This window comes from Tachysurus vachellii, chromosome 24 (assembly GCF_030014155.1).
Source record: "Tachysurus vachellii isolate PV-2020 chromosome 24, HZAU_Pvac_v1, whole genome shotgun sequence".
In the NCBI taxonomy this organism is placed as follows: domain Eukaryota; kingdom Metazoa; phylum Chordata; class Actinopteri; order Siluriformes; family Bagridae; genus Tachysurus; species Tachysurus vachellii.
Window position 1 is genome coordinate 11265808 of NC_083483.1, and position 17710 is coordinate 11283517.

The window sequence follows — 17710 nt, forward strand, 5'->3', positions numbered from 1 at the left end:
GGCAAATACTGTATTATTACTATGTCATAAAACAAAGGAGCCTATCAGCTTATAATATGCAAAGGAGCTGGGGGTGGAGTATATTCCAATTTGAATATTCATAAGAACCAAGATGCATGCCTACAGGTCATTTATTTTATTTATTAATTTATCCTTACTAATATGTCAGACCATGACAGGGTGGTACAGTATAATATTACTTATAATGATGTCAATATTTTTGTGTATCACTTTCCACTTTACAGTTTTCTTTGAAAAGTATTGGAGTATTAAAATCTGTTCATTTGTTCATTGTTAATTGTCCATTTTTTGCAGACGGTAAAGTAAGATTTTATTGTAAGATAAATGTTAGATTATTGTTTTATTGTTGTTTTTTAATTAGTTGGAGGGGACTAAAACATTCACAAGAAAAAATAGAAAACTCCACTAACAGTGACGCCACCCGTCCTTCATAGAACGCGATGCTAAGCAAGCGAAAGTAAGCGAGGAAACAGATACCATGCATGGTGAAATATTTTTTTTACTGCCTTGCCTTGTTTTTCATAAAAATGTATTTATTTAACATCACAACACAGCCAATCCGATTCGTTTTAAACTGACAGAAGAACTGAGAGAAAGAGAGAGCTCAAGAGACTAACGTAAACATATGAATCAGCGGGATCAAATAGTTCTTGAAGAGACTCTCAAAGACAACATGAACTACAGATAATCAAAACACAGAAAAAGAAAAAGAAAAAGAAAAAGGACAGTTAATTCAAACTGCTGGTAAGTTGTGGGTTCAAACGCCGGTTATTAGCTGTTCACAAAGATGAATATTTCTCTCAGATTAAACTAAACAACAGCATTACTGAGCCTGGAAATGTAAAAATGGGAAATTTATCTGGATTGTTGTTTTTGTAAATAAGAGGCCTGGTTCCCTTTTGAGTTTCTTCCTCATCCTCGTCTTAGGAATTTTTTTTCGTGCTGTTGTTTCCTATGGTTTGCTCGTTAGGGATCTAAATGTTCATCCAGATTTCTGTCAAGCTGCTTTGTGACAATGTCTATTGTTAAAAGTGCCGTATAAATAAAACTGAATTGGATTAAGCATGTAGGGAAATGGTAGCTAGCTCAGAGGTGAAACTACTGGAAAAAAATGTTAGTGGAAATCCCAGCACTGCTAAAGAGCCACCTTTGTGCTAAACAGCTAACCCTCATTTCCTCAACACTAGATTGCAAATATATTCTTTAGTTCAAACCAAAACAATGGTTTAAGATTTGTGAGTTTTGTCCTTTTCTCAGCTATAGGACTGTTTCCTCCCCATCAAATTGAGTCCTCCTCTTTAATTAGATTCCAATCATCTCAAACAGCTCGTCATTCTCGGGTCACGGTGATCAGCACTGCAGCTATAAATATGTCGTTCAGTTTGGCGTCAGGGCAAAAGTCAAAAGGTTAATTTAAAAAGCTGGTTTTAAGCTGTTATTATTGTCTCTCATTACAGTTCTAACCGACAGGGAGCTGACAGCAGGGTCAAAGTTCAACACGTGACACTTTACTGTAACACACAGATAGTGCTGCCTTTTAATACACGGTGATAGTAACAGATCATATACAGCAAGAAAGAAAGAAAGAAAGAAAGAAAGAAAGAAAGAAAGAAAGAAAGAAAGAAAGAAAGAAAGAAAGAAAGAACAGATAGGAAGTTGAGCTAGAAAGAAAGAAAGAAAGAAAGAAAGAAAGAAAGAAAGAAAGAAAGAAAGAAAGAAAGAAAGAACAGATAGGAAGTTGAGCTAGAAAGAAAGAAAGAAAGAAAGAAAGAAAGAAAGAAAGAAAGAAAGAAAGAAAGAAAGAACAGATAGGAAGTTGAGCTAGAAAGAAAGAAAGAAAAAAAGAAAGAAAGAAAGAAAGAAAGAAAGAAAGAAAGAATAGGAAGACAAGCGAGAAAGAAAGAAAGAAAGAAAGAAACAAACAAACAAAAAAGAAAGAAAGAAATATGAGAAAAAGAGGAAAAAAGAAAGAAAGAAAGAAATAGAGACAGAAAGAAAGATTAGTGAGTGAGAGAAACAAAGAGGAAGAGAGAGAGGGCAGCAGACAGATGTACAGATATACAGAGTTCCCGCCCCAGTGACCTGGAGTAAAGAGTTTCATTGAGACACACAGGAGTCTCATCAATGTCTCTCATCCGTCTTATTCACACTGTGTGTGTGTGTGTGTGTGTGTGCACATTTGTGTGTGTGTATGTGTTAGTGTGTAAGTCAGTGTGTGTCCTTGGTGTATGTGGGACAGTACAGGACAGGTTCACCCTGACTCCTGCTGCAGTGGTGTGTGTGAAGCTGTATATAGGCCACAGTGTGCACAGTGTCTTTGGCCTTACTGAGACGCCATGTGTCCCTTCTGTCCTCCACTCAGCCCAGGTCCACAACAAAAATAGTCAGATCCACACGGCGCCGTATAAATCACTGCGTATCCTCTAAGGCGGCTGGCAGATATGGGGCGTGTGTATGTGTGTGTGTGTGTGTGTCTTTAAGGTCTGAGGGTTTCCTTTTAAACCTAATGGAGGGAAAATACAAAAGTTTATATACAGTGCTTTTCACTTTGTGTGTGGGTTTGTGGTATTTTTCTTGTTATCTCTCTCTCTCTCTCTCTCTCTCACACACACACACACACACACACACCCATCCTTTCCTCTCGGCGTGTGTGTTTTATTGTCATCTTGCTGTCTGTAGCATGCGGTGCATTAAACCCCCACTTCCCTTTTTCCCTTTCCCACACCACACACAGTGTGTTTACACATAACTCATTAAGGCCCATTCTCCCACAGAGACCATACATCCACACACACACACACACACACACACACATATATACACACACCCCGCAGGCTACTGTACCACAGCCTTTTAACAAGCTCACAGCAGTTTACTTTCTATCCTGCAAAAACACAACTACACTAAACGCCACGTTACCAAGCTACGCTAAAAACACACCCAGAACTCTAATTTCCTTCCATCCAGGAAGTGCATCCATGTGTGTGTGTGTGTGTGTATATATTTGTACTAATTAGTTTTATAGCCTTACATTTTCAGCTAAATAAGGTATTGAAAGCTGTCAGCATCCTGCATGGAGTATGAGCAGGTATCTGCAACACATAAGACAGATGCACCATTTCCTGCTCATCCCAAATGTAGTCAACGATCCAAGATACATTTGGTGTCCAACCGTTCTTTGGTTTCTTTGGTTTTAATTTGTTTTAAAACACACTGTTTGTCTCACAAGCCAGGACGATTTCACTGGCTTTTATATATAATTGTAGCTTCCTGTCGTTTGATTGACAGGTAAATAATAATGTCTACTTTTCCTGATTGGCTGGATGTTTGATGATCCAATTTTTTTTTTTCTCACAAGTCTTGGGAACAACTGGGACCATTTGTTTTATTTTTAGGCTGCTTGAATATGAAAGGTACTTCACCAAATATTGATAAATTATGCCACAGTACCATTTTCTGAGATATCACTGTTTATTTTTGTAAATCTTTGTATATTCTATAATCGCATCGCTTTCTATCATTGTGTAGTTGATTTGAATCAGTCCTGTTAATCCTGTATCTTTAAATTAATCTAAGGACCCTCTATTAGAGCTCAGTTTATTCAACACTGTCACATTGCTGGAAGTTTGTAAACAATCACATACATCAAGATACATATTGCATATCTATGACATAGAATATGTTTAAGTATTGTGATATTGTATTTTACCACATTTCCCGCTGCCCGAATATTAGAAAAGTGTCTAACTCAAAATTTAAAATCCTCTCTGAAATTCTTTAGAATTGGATGTTGCTATGTAAATCCAATCAGATTTGCAGCCTCTGTTCTGGTGAGCACAAAATTCAAACCTGCCCCAAATCATAACCCTCATGTGTTTGAATTGATTTGAAAGTCACTTTAGATTAAAAGCATCTGCTAAATGAGGAAATGTAAATACGTTATATCAACACAAATGAAAAAGGATTTAATTTAATTTAATTTAGTTTCATTTTCATTCAATCGGAAGCTAAGGGCTGTAATTCAGCTGATGTTTGAGAAACAACGCAAAAAATTAATGAACCGTTTTCATCACCTCATATTCTGCGACACTGTGTGTGTGTGTGTGCGTTTGTGTGAATGTGTGTGTGTGTGTGTGTGTGTGCGCACCAGGGTTTGTGCCTTTATGATCAAACAAGCAAAATACTGCGTTAATAATCAAACCAAGTCAAAAACATCACCTCACTCCAACACACACACACACACACAATCACAATGCAGATTTCTGTGCACTACAGAGGGAGCCGGAACACTGAGACTCCCTGAGGTGGAAATAATGAAAAACCCTTTCATGGAAAAGTCATCAAGCCGAGAGATGGGGGGACCACTAGTGTGTGTGTGTGTGTGTGTGTGTGTGCGCTTGTGTATGTGTGTACTTGTGTGTGAGCGGGGGTCAGAACGCGTGACCTCTCATTTCATACTTTAATTAAAATCTCCCTCTGACGTCTTTCCCTCCTCTACTCCATGCTGGCTCACTTTCCTACTGCCAGAATGCAAACACACACACACACACACACGCACACACACACAGACACACACACAGAGTATTTAGAAGGACATATTTCTGTTGCCCTATTGTCTCCGTATGAGAGCAGCTCAGTGGGTCAGGATTCTACATGATGAATAACAGGGTTGGAGGTTTGAATCTTCTGTGTGCCCTTGACTACGTCCCTCGTCCATAGTGAAGGTCTTCAGCTGTGTCCCTTTCCTTCTATGTTACTCCATGATCCCAACATTACAGAAGGTATCTATCCATCTGTAGTGATATGATCTCCTTCTCCATATAATGATTCATAAAAGTTATATTTAAAACAGAAAATTGTTCAAGACGAATCATTTTGATTCAATAAAATAAGATTCAGAGTTGTTTCAAAGCAATACGATTCAGTTTGAGTTTAATATAAAATCAGACTTTTGTCCTACACACCGTTATGAGTCATAAATTTTGAACACCGGTGTATTGATTCGAATCGGTCAGTTTGAACTCCTTTAGTGAGAGTGTAGAAGCACAAAATGGTCATTTTGTCTTTACACACAATACACAGGAGCACAATTAAACGGTAAACAGCGACCGGTGCTAATAGGTAATGGAGCTAAAAAATGCTTCATTAGCAGCCAGATGGAAAATTGAATCTCGATTAAATCTCAGCCCCATGTGTTTTACTAAGGTCACATTCAGCTACGTTATAGAGCGGTATAAAAAACCACAGCTAGACAGCTGCTGGGTGAAGGCTAGCCTCCCACGTGTGTGTGTGTGTGTGTGTGTGTGTGTGTGTGTAGAGAGACAGAGAGAGAGAAAGAGAGAGAGTGAGTGTGCACATATGTGTAACAAGTGCATGAGACGATAATCTGTAATACACAATATAGATGATACAGCAACATTTAATGTGCAATATTGCTAGGACAGATACTTCAGATTATCATCTATTTTATTTCCGCGAAGGCTACATATATTGGCGGGCAACATTTTTGGACAGAGTTTGTACTTCCAAGATAAAATACACAGCTGTCTTCTAATTTTGAACAAATATTTTAAAGTTTCAGCTACATCCTTTACATAACTTTCAAAAATTGGTTGAAAGTGTAATAAAAAATAAAAATAAATAAAATCTCAGTTTTCATAACCTTAGATGAGGATAATTTCACAATCGTTACAAACGTAAAGGAATTTTTCACTTCAAATTAACATCAGGGGGGCACGGTGGCACTCCGTCCAGGGTGTATCCTGCCTTGATGCCCGATGATGCCTGAGATAGGCACAGGCTCCCCGTGACCCGAGGTAGTTCGGATAAGCGGTAGAAGATGAGTGAGTGAGTGAGTGAGTGAAATTAACATCATCCTAATCCAATCCAAGTTTCTTATGCAGGTCTGCACTTTGCTACAAAACTGCCCATAGAAAACTGTTTAAAAAAACAAAACAGACACCATATTCGCCTCCTCATAAAACTAATGCTGCATTCGGTTTAACTTGGAAGCGGCAATTAATTTTCAAACTATTATTTTTATTTTTAAGTAATAAGCTATCCGAATGATTGTTTTTGAATTAGGAGAAGAATGCGTTAAACACATCAACGTACATCATTCGTTCACAACTCACATGCTGTTGTATAGTTCAGACACTTCATGACTTTCAATAATCTACAAACATGAACAAAACATCAATGTGTAACTCAACACAGTGACATGACGGCCATGTGGACAACTAGTTGTTTTTTTTCCAGAGAGGAATTCTGTATCAGTCCCCTAGGATTGTGTGTGTGTGTGTGTGTGTGTGTGTGTGTGAGAGAGAGAGAGAGAGAGAGAGAGAGAGAGAGAGAGAGAGAATGAAAACCAGATAATAATATAACATAGACCAAACTTAATTAAATAAAATGAGCTAACACAGAATATCCCTGGAAAAGATTTTGGGATAGACAGATTTCAATTAGCTTCAAAACTCAAGAACAAAAAACAATGTCAGACTCCAAACATCTCTTTTGGCTGATAGTGTACTTCATGCAATGTATTTTTTCCCCCAAATTACTCCTTTAAGCAGTTATAATTTAATATCAACACATGTCCAGTATAGGAGCAGCTGCTTCCCGCAGGTGGCTCGCACAGTGAAAGCTGAACAAAGTGAGAGCAGTTTAACGGCCTCGGGCTTAAACTAAACTACCTCTCATGTTTGCTCATGTACTGCTGATCTGAGGTCAGTACTGCTCTTGTTTTGGTAATGCTGCAGACAGGCTCTAGAACTGATCCTGGGTCTGTGTATAATGACACATAGCTGAAAAAAGTGATCTGTCAGCTGCTTGTCATTGTTTATAGTCGACAGTCAGTACAGGCACACTGAGGATTAAGTGACAAAGAGACAATGGTAATAACGAAAGAGCTATTTTAGAAATCACACAAACACACACAAGTGCACACATGTATACACACACACATTTGGAGTGCTGACATTTGGAGTTTTTTCCTGGATAGCAAATTTCTACACCACATGCTGAGCACTGACAGAAGCTATTGAGTTTTGTTTGACTGCAAGACACACACACACACACATGCACAGATACACACAAACACAAACATGAAAGACATTAATAATGCCTGTTCCACTGTTCCATGTCAGGTGATATTTTCCACCCTTCTCATCAGTCCTACTGTCCACCCACGTTCCTAACACACACACACACACACACACACACAAACACACTGTGACTAAGACATCATCTGTACCAAACCGTTGTTCTAGAACACGATCACGCTTTCTTCTCTAATGTGGTATACAGGGCTATCGGGTGTCTCGGCAGCTGCTGCAGGGTTTTTCGCTGGAGTCGATGAGCTTAGAAAGATCAAAACACACGCATACACACACACAGACACTCACACACACTCACACTCACATACATCGGGTGTCTGCTTCCACCAGGTCTATTCAACACAAACTCCAAGGCCGTATATGATGCCAGATGGAAAACACACGGGAGAACTTAAAGACTGGAAGGACAATACAAGCTTGATGGGTTACAATTTACACAAACACACACACATATATATACACACACACACGTACACTAATTCGACCCCCCCTCTTCTGTAAGCCTCTGTTCAATGCAAGTTTAAGCTCCACAGAATCAAGCATCAACTGTGCTGACTGATGCCTGCTCATGTTTCCTCAGGGGTGGACATGAAGGTCAAGACAGGAAAGAGATGCAGTGTGTGTGTGTGTGTGTGTGTGTGTGTGTGTGTGTGTGTGTGTGTGTGTGTGTGTATGTGAGGGAAAGTGTATGCGAAATACCCCTGAGAAAGCAAACACTTCAATATCAATCAATAGTTGGCTATTACCTACCACCAAGGTCTCCAATGTTTCTCCTTCAGAACTAATCGGATCCTTGAGTGTTTGGACGATTCGCAATATAACATTTGTTTCGATTTTTGTACATAAGTGGAACGTAGACAACACACCTAGGGATATAAAATGTCCATATCGTTAAATGCTTAAACTATTATCACTAATATCAGCTGCCTCACTAGCCAACTTAGATAATGGTTTTAATCTCTTGGTAAAATAGTTTTACCTCACATTAGCTACAGTAGCATGCTACAAAACCTGATTAGTGTTTTCAATACGTTAAGAAATGTTTTACCTCACAATAGCTATACTAGCTAGCTTGCTACAAACCTTTCTGTTGATTTTAATCTCTTAATAAAATTGTTTTACCTAATTCTTTATATATTTTAATATACTTTATACTTTTATATACTTTAATATACTTTATATTTTAATATACTTTATATATTTTAATATACTTCACCTCACATTAGTTGATTTGCTACCAAACACTGCTGCTTTTACTCTCTTAGTAAAATAGTTTTACCTCATTTTAGCTAGCCTGATACCAAACTGAACTACTGCTTTAAATATTTTATTTTTTAACAATATTTTAACTTTGCTACCAATCCTGGTTACTGTTTTTAATTTTTTAATGAAAGAGTTTTACCTCACATTATCCAGTACATAATCTATTAGCACTTAGCTGTCCCACTAGCAAACCTGGCTAATGCTTTAAATCTCTCTTAATTTTAAAAGAAGTAGTTCGGTTGTATTTGCTATTTTGCTGCCGTCTCCTTTCCTTTGAATTTGTCCAGAATAAAGCTTTGCTAACAGCTTTCCAAACTTTATCTTGGTATCAGCATCATTCCTGTTGTTGAATACTGACTTACAAATTATAAGCACATAACTAACACTGACATTTATTTCAAAATTAAAGTTTAACTGCTGCATCTCTGCTGTTTAGTACACACAAATGTCCCATTTTCAGTATTACTGAACGCTTCAGCAAAACCAACTCTTGTGTCTCTGGAGTCAGTTCACACACACACACACACACACACACACACACACACTCATGCACACACACACACACGCACACACTGTGTGCAGGAAGAATGTTGACAGAAAGGTCACTTCTCAGGGCTAATGAGGTGTCATGCATCACTCGGCCATTTAAGACCCTCTGGAAGTTGAAACCTTTTCTGAAAGATGATTGATAAATAAATAAATATAAATAAATAAACGAATAAATAAATCTATAGAAAGCACCTGCCGATTGTAAGTAAGACGCAGCAGAACTGTAAGTGAGCGGCGTAAGCGCTTTTTTACGGCTTACGAGTCTCAAAATCTGCTGAGATCAAAATGTCTTTTATGGACACCTAAGACCTTTATTGTGGCGGATGCATCTTTAATGGCTTCAACAGCTTGTGCAGAATAGAAGATTATATCCCGAACAACACACGCTGGGCAGATAAAGTTACGATAGTGCAAACTGTAAGACTGCTAACACAAGGATGTTTTACTGTCAGTCAAAAATGCTCTTTACAGAGTAATATATAAACATTAATGATAGCAGACAATCTGACATAGCCATTCATCAACCAATCAGAGGCTGTCTGGGGCAGGGCTTTAAACTCTAACGTCAGTGATACATAAGATGGAGTAAGAAATAATCTCAGTTTTCTGTTCACGTCCTCAGAATCAAAATCTGTGAGGACGCAAATTAGCCTGCTAGTGTTGATGGCTAGCAAGGATGATATGATAGAGAAATGACACACATGACAAAATAACACATCTGTCCATAATTTAGTCCTTGACTGCAATTGTACGCGAGATACTGACATTAGATTGTGCTTGTGTTATTTAGCAGGACTCTAATTATCAGGTTAGCTAGCCAATTCTAGGTTAGCTTGAGTAAGCTATGTTAATGGTTATGTTGAAAAAGTAAATAAATCAAGATTGTTGAAAATGCTTTCGGTTAAGAATTATCAGGTGTTCTCTGTAGAATATGCATTAGCTCTGTTGCTATTACATTAGTACACTGGCTAGCTAACTGCATCATATTGATCTTTCCTGAGACACTCGTCAGGGACACCAATCATCCCTTTGAAATTTTCTTTCCAATTTTAATAATTGTGTCTTATGGCACTGGTTTTAAATGTGTATCTATATGCATTAAACCAGTTGACCTAAAACAGAACAACTATTTTAAAGGAATCCACTACAGATTATAAAAGCCTGATCTGAGATCAGGTGTGTGGTTTGTTTTATAGCAAACGACGGCACGAGTTGAGCCAAACTGTGATCAGTGTCAAAGAGTGATAAATGACTGAAGACACACTGAGTCAGCACAAAAGGCGTTTAGATAAATGCAGGCAGATAGAGGTAGAGAGATGGAGCAGCGGATGAGGTGATGAGGATGTGTCTTTTCACCACAGACGCTGAGGTAATTGCCTGGGTTTAATGCATAATAGTTAAGACTGCAGTGAGGACAGCATCACATTAGGCAGTAATATTACTGGGTCAAAGGTGCAAGTGTGAGTGAGTACAAGTGTGTGTGCGCGTGTGTGTGTGTGTGTGTGTGAGAGAGAGAGAGAGAGAGAGAGAGAAACAGAGACAGGGAGAGAGAAAGAGAGAGAGGGTTTGTGTGTATGTGTGTGTGTGTGTGTGTGTGTGTGTGTGTGTGTGTGTGTGTGTGTGTTTTTGTGTGAGTGTGGGTGTGAGTGTCTGTATGTGTCTGCGTGCATGAAAGAGCAAGAGAGTTAACGAGGGTCAGCGAGTGAATAAGTAACTACGAGAAAGAAACAGTGTGTGTGTGTGTGTGTGACAATGTGTATGTTTTTATTAGCCCACCTAACATCACTGCATTTTCCTGTAAGTACTTTTCCTTTTATGGTCTATTTCAGGAACGGTTTGGATGACATGATGTTAGAGGGATCTGCAGTGGTGTGTCATCTTGAGTCAATATGAGTCACTTTCGGGTCGCCACCACACACCAGTGTTACCATGACACAGAAGTCTAGGATCAGTCTAGGATCTCTCTTCTGGAGAGCTGGCTAATGTGGGGAAATTAACAAGAACTTGCTGTTGTAAAACTCTCTCAGGATGTGATAGATAAAGATACTTTAAATGCAGGAGTAAAAAAATAACCATAGGCTTCTAAACAGACTTGATTTCAGTATGTAAGTACAGACGGAAAATGGTGGAATGCATTTTAGTCTCTTTAGTGTAGTTTTTTCTAAATCAAGCTAAACCAATAGCTTTGGTCCAGCATGGAGTTTTTATTTATTTATTATTACAGGGATTTGAAGTCTGATTCCTGCGTTTGCCACGTGCTACTGGGGTTTCCTCAGGGCTCTCCGGTTTCCTCCCCTAGTCCAAAGACATGTGCTGACTGGCAGTTCTAAATTATCCATAGTGTGTGAATGGGTGTGTCATTGTGTGTGATTATCCCTGCCTTGTACCCCGAGTCCTGTGGAATGGAGACCAGGTACCACGTGAGCTACAGTGCTACAGAAAATGGTTTCCTTTGTGCCATAACTATCTAAGGTGTCGTCAGATGTTCCTCATCAAAGTTACATTACATATTACCTGTTAGCTTTTCTCTACTATTCACTGGAGTTCCTAAACAATTCATAGATCGATAACTGATTAATAAAACTAACAAAAGCTTAGCTGTTATAGTACCAACCATGCGAGATGAATCAAAAGTGAGTCAGTTCAAATCCTTGTTAAATCCACAGCTCTCTTTATATAGACAGCATGATTTGCAGTGGTCTCTTGATGGGAAAAACAGTATTCTTGCCTCAACATCAATCACATTGTTGCAGTTCAATTAAATGTGTAAATGTTAGGTCTCTTCCTCTAATGGTGACTAAACAGCAAAGATGTGAGGCAATCAGGGAGAAAAATAGTGATGAAAAAAATGAAGGCTGGGTGACTGGGTGCTTTTCTCTCATGCTGTGCACTGTCTTTTTATAAGGTTTGAAAAAATGCCATCGTAAAGGTCAAATTTCACCTCTCGTTGAAAAATACGGATGAATTTCTGACACTGTCACTGCAGCTGTCTGTTCATGTTTTAGCTCTTAGCTGTGAGTTTGCCACCTAAGCCACGCAAACCAAAAATGGGACTGCAAGCACACTGAAACAGTGAGGACAGGATTAAATAATCATGCCACAAAAAAAAAGATAGAGAACCTCTAAAATTTTCCGCCTGGCCGTTTTCAATTTTCTGCTCGTTTGGCCAAGACTCGGCTCACGTTTCCGAACAACTCCTCGCCCCATATCCGTCCTAATTAGCCAATCCGGGCCCGGGGAGACGAGCTGATTTGCATAATTTAATCGTAAAGTGGTGATACAAATTTTGAAATGCTGCAGTCGTCAAATGATCTTTTCATCCTCCCGGGGAGAAAAATATTAATACAATTAGGCCGTAATTCAACAAGGAGTGGAAGGGATAAGAGGGGGAAGAAAGAAACACTTCGAGCGTGCCCCTGTTAATTAATTTTTCTGTGGAGAATCGGGATCTCCTCATGACTGTTTTAGCTGTAACCGGAATGTGCGAGAGCAGGGAGGTGCGATTTCACTCTATCAGGCATTCTCATCTGTTCCTGATGACTTGTGTCACAGTCACTTAACATCTACCAAAGAGCAGTGAGAGAGAATGAAGATAACTAGACAGTCTGAGCCAGTCATTAAACCATCTTCCCCACAAGGTAGGTGGTTTCTCCACAGCGCTGTTCAACAAAAGCTTCTCTTTAGTATTCGATTAAGTGAAATGACCTGCCCCTGTCCCAAAGAGCGCAATAAACATTAAAATGCTTGCAGGATGACGAGTGAAACTTTTACTGAGACATTCCAGTTTAGTCACCCCACCAAAAAAGGAGCTGCACGAAATCACACCAACAAATACAAAAACACACCATGGTGAGATTAGTTACTTCTATCATATCAAGGCAAATGGCTTTTAATCAGCTCAGTTTAATTTTATGCTTCTTGTTCCACTTTGTGAACACCCTAATGCAGCTGAGTGACACGTTAAATTAATAGTGGCAGACACTTGAACACGTTCGAATATGTTTTTTCTCCATATTTAATTTTGATGTCGCTTCCATTACATAAATGTAAAGCGGTTTGAAAAGCAGTAACAGCACCTCACAGCCACATTCAGTGGAATTCATGCTCGGATCTTGCCTTTATATATAAACCATAAATAAATACTAACAGATTATTTTTTTGTTAAAAAATCTAGAAAATGTTGTTACATTTAATAGAACAAATTTTGATATGAATAAACATTTCTCAGAACACTGATGTCAGCCTTTTAAAAAACTTTCACTACATGTCACACTTATATGCGTCAAAAAAAATTTCTGAATTCGAATTTGTCTCAATACGCCTACATGATACCTTTAATTTCAGAACAATAAAAGGACTGTGCAAAACAAACCTCATGGGCTGTTCTTTCCTAGTTTTTTCCTCCATTTATTACAATATTGTGTGCACTTTTTAACACATTTTATTTTTTTACACAAAATGATGTAATCATTATTTTCAGCAACCTTAACCATATGCACCTCTAATTAATTTTCACTGAAATCTATTTTCTTACCTCTTGGTTAATATCGTTCCTTGGATTTTGACTGTAGCCTGATGCAGGTGTACATGTATGACATGTAAATGAACTAGAGGGTGGAACTTGCATTGGTTTCTGATTTGTTGAAGATTTATTAACATGTAATTCCTGCAGCTCTAATCTGTGCATCTGTGATGAATAAGGGTGATTGTGTAGATGGATTTTTAAAGATATCCAGGCAACTCATCTTTTACATATTAGAAACAAAAACATGCAATTACTTAGCATATAACTGAATAAGAAATACTGTATTTTATGATGTATTTTATGTACTATGAAGAACTTTTTATTTAAGACTGTTATAGACACACCATGAAATATCTCACCCAGTAGGTTGCATGTCTCAGCCATATTTTTGAATATGATACAGATGTTATTAATATTATTTATTTAACCATGACTCCGTGTGTCACATGATGGCCATGTGATTTCTTTGCAGCTACTGACTGCTTATTAACTTTGACTTTTGTTTTCTAGGACATCTATTGACCCAGCACTAAAAACCAGCAGTGGTTTTATGACCTGCTCATTTATGATAAGCAACTAGATCAACACTCTAAATTAACGGTAAACTCCTCCAACACTAAAGATATTATTGTTTGATTTTCTAGGAGCTATACTGTAAATCAGTGGTGAAATGAGATACATGTTCATAATCCTGTTATGTGACTTTTGGTTGATATGGTTGTTTATCACTTTAATATCCTTAAATTTGACACTTCAGTTGTTTATTTTAGAATTTATATAACTTCAGATCATGATCAAATGATCAGGAAGAGAATAACAGGTTTGAATTGACTACACTTTTCAGTATTTACTTAATTAAACCAATAATAAAATTCTGCTTTATATTTTTTACATTATTGTCTCTTGACTGAAAAAAAAAGTTTGAACAACACAGTTCTATGGATTTGCGTCCTAGTGCTTGGACCCCTATCATTCGCAACTAGTCTTTTAATCACATTTATGGCTCTTAGTTATTACTGTAGATTCTGGAAATGGACGACACCATATCAGTAAACTTGGCAACAGAGCAGTGTGGAATAAATCTAAAGAATTCACAAACTGATCCAGGTCTATATCAAGCATATTAACATATATTGATAGCATTGCACCAGTAAGTGTCTTTCAAAGAAAAAAAGGCCTGTATTACTTTGCTCAATAACTCGTAGTCTTACAAAAGCACTGGGACACACACACACAAAAAAATGTGAACAATTTTAGAAATCAGCTCTGGTGATGTATTTAGGCAAAGATCTGGACCCAAAAGTGATGTTTCACCAGACTTATGAAGGAAAAATACTTCTAATTCAGAAATCAGGACAAAACAAAACTTGCACACATGTACACATCACCGTACTGCTGCGAACCCCGAACCTCTAATCTATCTTTCCCATGGCTGAACTCATTACATTTGTAAATGAATGAAACAGCAGTGTTAATATAGTGTAAACTGGATTACAACTGCATGCTGGAGATAATTACTGTTTGTTATTATAATGAAATTATTATCACTGTATTCACATTATAGGCTTTAGAAGGCTTATGGATGGAGGCAAAACCTTTAATTAGTCGTGTTTTGTTGTTTTTCCAGTTTCCAAGAAGAGATAAGTACAGAACATCTCTCACTGTGCAAAGAACAACAGTGCGCGCTGAGTGGAGAGGAGACGAGCAGAATGAAGCCGTGACATGTTATCAATACTGAGGCATTAGAGCTGATTGAGGCGGAAATAGACAAGTCGCCCTTCATCATGAACAAGCACACAAAAGCACACACGCACACAGGAGTGAGAAAGAGAGAGAGAGAGAGAGAGAGAGAGAGAGAGAGAGAGAGAGAGAGAGAGAGAGAGAGAGAGAGAGAATAGAGGCTTTCAGCACTATTAACAATGTCTAAAATACTGCTCATGACTGTTCATCAGTTATAAGTTCTGATACAAACCAACCTGCACTGCACAAATTCCTACCACATGCACAAATGACAAAAAGCTGCCATGACAAGGAACAGATGGTGAGCAGCGAGCTTGGCAAAGAGGAATCCATTCAAGAGCAGGTCTAAAGCTGGCTTGGTGTTATCAATCATAAAGATATGACCCACAATAAAAGATCCAAAGAGGCGTGTAGATGCCTTATCAACACTGCTTTATTCCACAAAGTACCAACACGTACTGGCCTGGAGGATTGTTCTATGTTGAAAAGTTTATACAAGTGCACATAGTAGGCTGATTATACATACACACCATAGTTCTCAGTGAACTAGTTGTATTTCAACCTCACAAACTGTGCTTCAAGTTTCAAGAGCTATAAAACAAACTTTATTTCACTTTTTTAATTAAATGTATTTGGACTATGTTGATTGGGTTGATGAGGTTTCATTGGTAAATGTGTAAAATTAGGGACGTTCAATTATTTTAGGACGCAAACCTGTCTCGACAAGAATCATGAAAGATTTCAAAGGTAAGAAAAGTTGGAAAACACCTAAGTAACGTCCAGAATCTTTTATTTTCGATCTTCAGTCCCCGTTCCTACTTTTTTCCCCTTAATTTTAAAAACAAAGAGTCGTGGGAATTGTTGTGATTTTGCAAGAAGCGCAAGCGCGAGACAAAGAGTTAGACGGAGAGATGAAGTCATTTAAGCCTGACTTTCTACACTATACACGTTTAGGTTAGTTATAATGAGTCGTGCAGACTAAATTTCAGTCATTTCCAAAAAAAAAAATGTAAAAAAAAAACCAACAACAACCAAACAACACGTTCATAGCATTAAAAAAAGAAAAAAGCGTGGCTACTCACCCGGCGTTGGTGCAGTCGTTGTAGAGCACCTCGAAGTCTCTGCGCGAGATGAGCTTGCAGCGGTTCACACCGGGCTGGATGGCGCCGAGCCCGCGCAACACGCGCACCTGCTCCACGTTGCACACCACCGGGGTGATCTCCAGCCGCTTGAGTTTGGTGTACACGGTGTGCAAACCACCGACCAGATGCTTTAGAAAGAGGTCAAACGCCTGCGGGAGGCAGATGAGCTCTCGACCGTCCACGGTGAACGATGCGAGCCGCGCGCCGCGCACCTCCACCAGGCGACACTCGTTGTTGCGCGGTGTGCTCTCCACCGGAGACGGTGTGGCATACGCGGGCTTGTGCGGCGCGCTGCCAACCGGGAGAGCCGGACTCGCAGAAGGCAGCAGGTCCGAGCGGAACAGACTCGAAGCTGCCGATGGCGCAAGAGATGAAGGAGACGGAGACAGACTCGCCGGGCTCGAGGAGCCGCCACCAGCCGAAGCAGAGATAGAAATCGGAGGTGGCGCGTGATGCGCAAGCGGCGCTGATGGAAGCAAAGGAACCGAAGTGGCCATGATCTCAGAGTTAACTTTTTTTTTTTGTTAATGAAAAATGATCACAAACGTGCTTTAGGATTAAAAAGAAGGTGGATCAAACTACTGTACACACTATAAAGTCCGTTATGACTATAAAGTGAAACGCGGCGATGTGAAGTCACGGCATCGATCAAAGCTTTACGGTGACAGCGCGAGCGCAGCGCACAGGACTGACAGCAGTGCGCGCTCGGACCACTCGTCTCTGTCCCGTTGTGGCGCACGAGAGGAGGAGCCAAGTGGTGTAGGAAAGGCTGTGTCCAAAACCACACAGCATACTGCCTTACTACCTTAATGCATACTTCTATGGCTACACAACATATAGAAGAAAAATAAATAAAAAGTATGAGTTTGAAAGAAAACTACACCAGATCTATCTGAGCACTATAGAAAGATTTTAGTGTGATGTTTACTTCTTTAGGTTTTACAGTCATGAATCTCTCCCAAAATATCTATTCTGTAAACATCTGGAAACACATCCTTACACTTGGGGATGTGATTTAAGATAATGGGACTACATAGAAAGAACAACCCTGATAATGAATTCTTCAGCCATTGCTCAGAAGTATTTTGATCAAAATTAGAAAAGAGTGTAAATGCTGCTCCCATAAATGCTTATATGGAAAGGATTGGACGATGCTAGAACTCAAGAGGAAGCTACTCTATTAGTATCAGGTCTGCCATTAGAGGATCTTCACCATCAGTGTGTTATAGAAGACTTTATTGGCATCATCTTGCACTGTGTGACAAGCTGTAATCTTTAAATACAGCTGTGATCATACAATCTAGATTTAATAGAATTATTTTAAAAAAGGTGGGAAAAAACTTAGCCGTCAAGCT

The 17710-nt window shown here is 38.9% G+C and overlaps 1 protein-coding gene and 1 long non-coding RNA gene across 3 annotated transcripts in view; one reads left to right on the top strand and one right to left on the bottom strand.

The window, feature by feature from the left end:
• The window catches only part of dachc (dachshund c), a 61489-nt gene extending 44422 nt beyond the window's left edge, over positions 1-17067 (bottom strand). The window contains exon 1 of one of the 2 annotated variants that reach the window (XM_060860721.1): positions 16296-17067. In XM_060860721.1, coding sequence (XP_060716704.1) covers positions 16296-16852 — 557 coding nt within the window. In that variant the 5' untranslated portion in view covers positions 16853-17067. The remainder of the gene's footprint in view (positions 1-16295) is intronic. The other variant, XM_060860723.1, reaches the window with a different exon arrangement.
• Positions 645-15221, top strand: LOC132839637 (uncharacterized). Its single transcript, XR_009647744.1, has 3 exons — positions 645-765; positions 13984-14073; positions 15101-15221. It is a non-coding gene; the product is annotated as an uncharacterized LOC132839637 (long non-coding RNA).
• Positions 17068-17710: the final 643 nt, after the last annotated feature.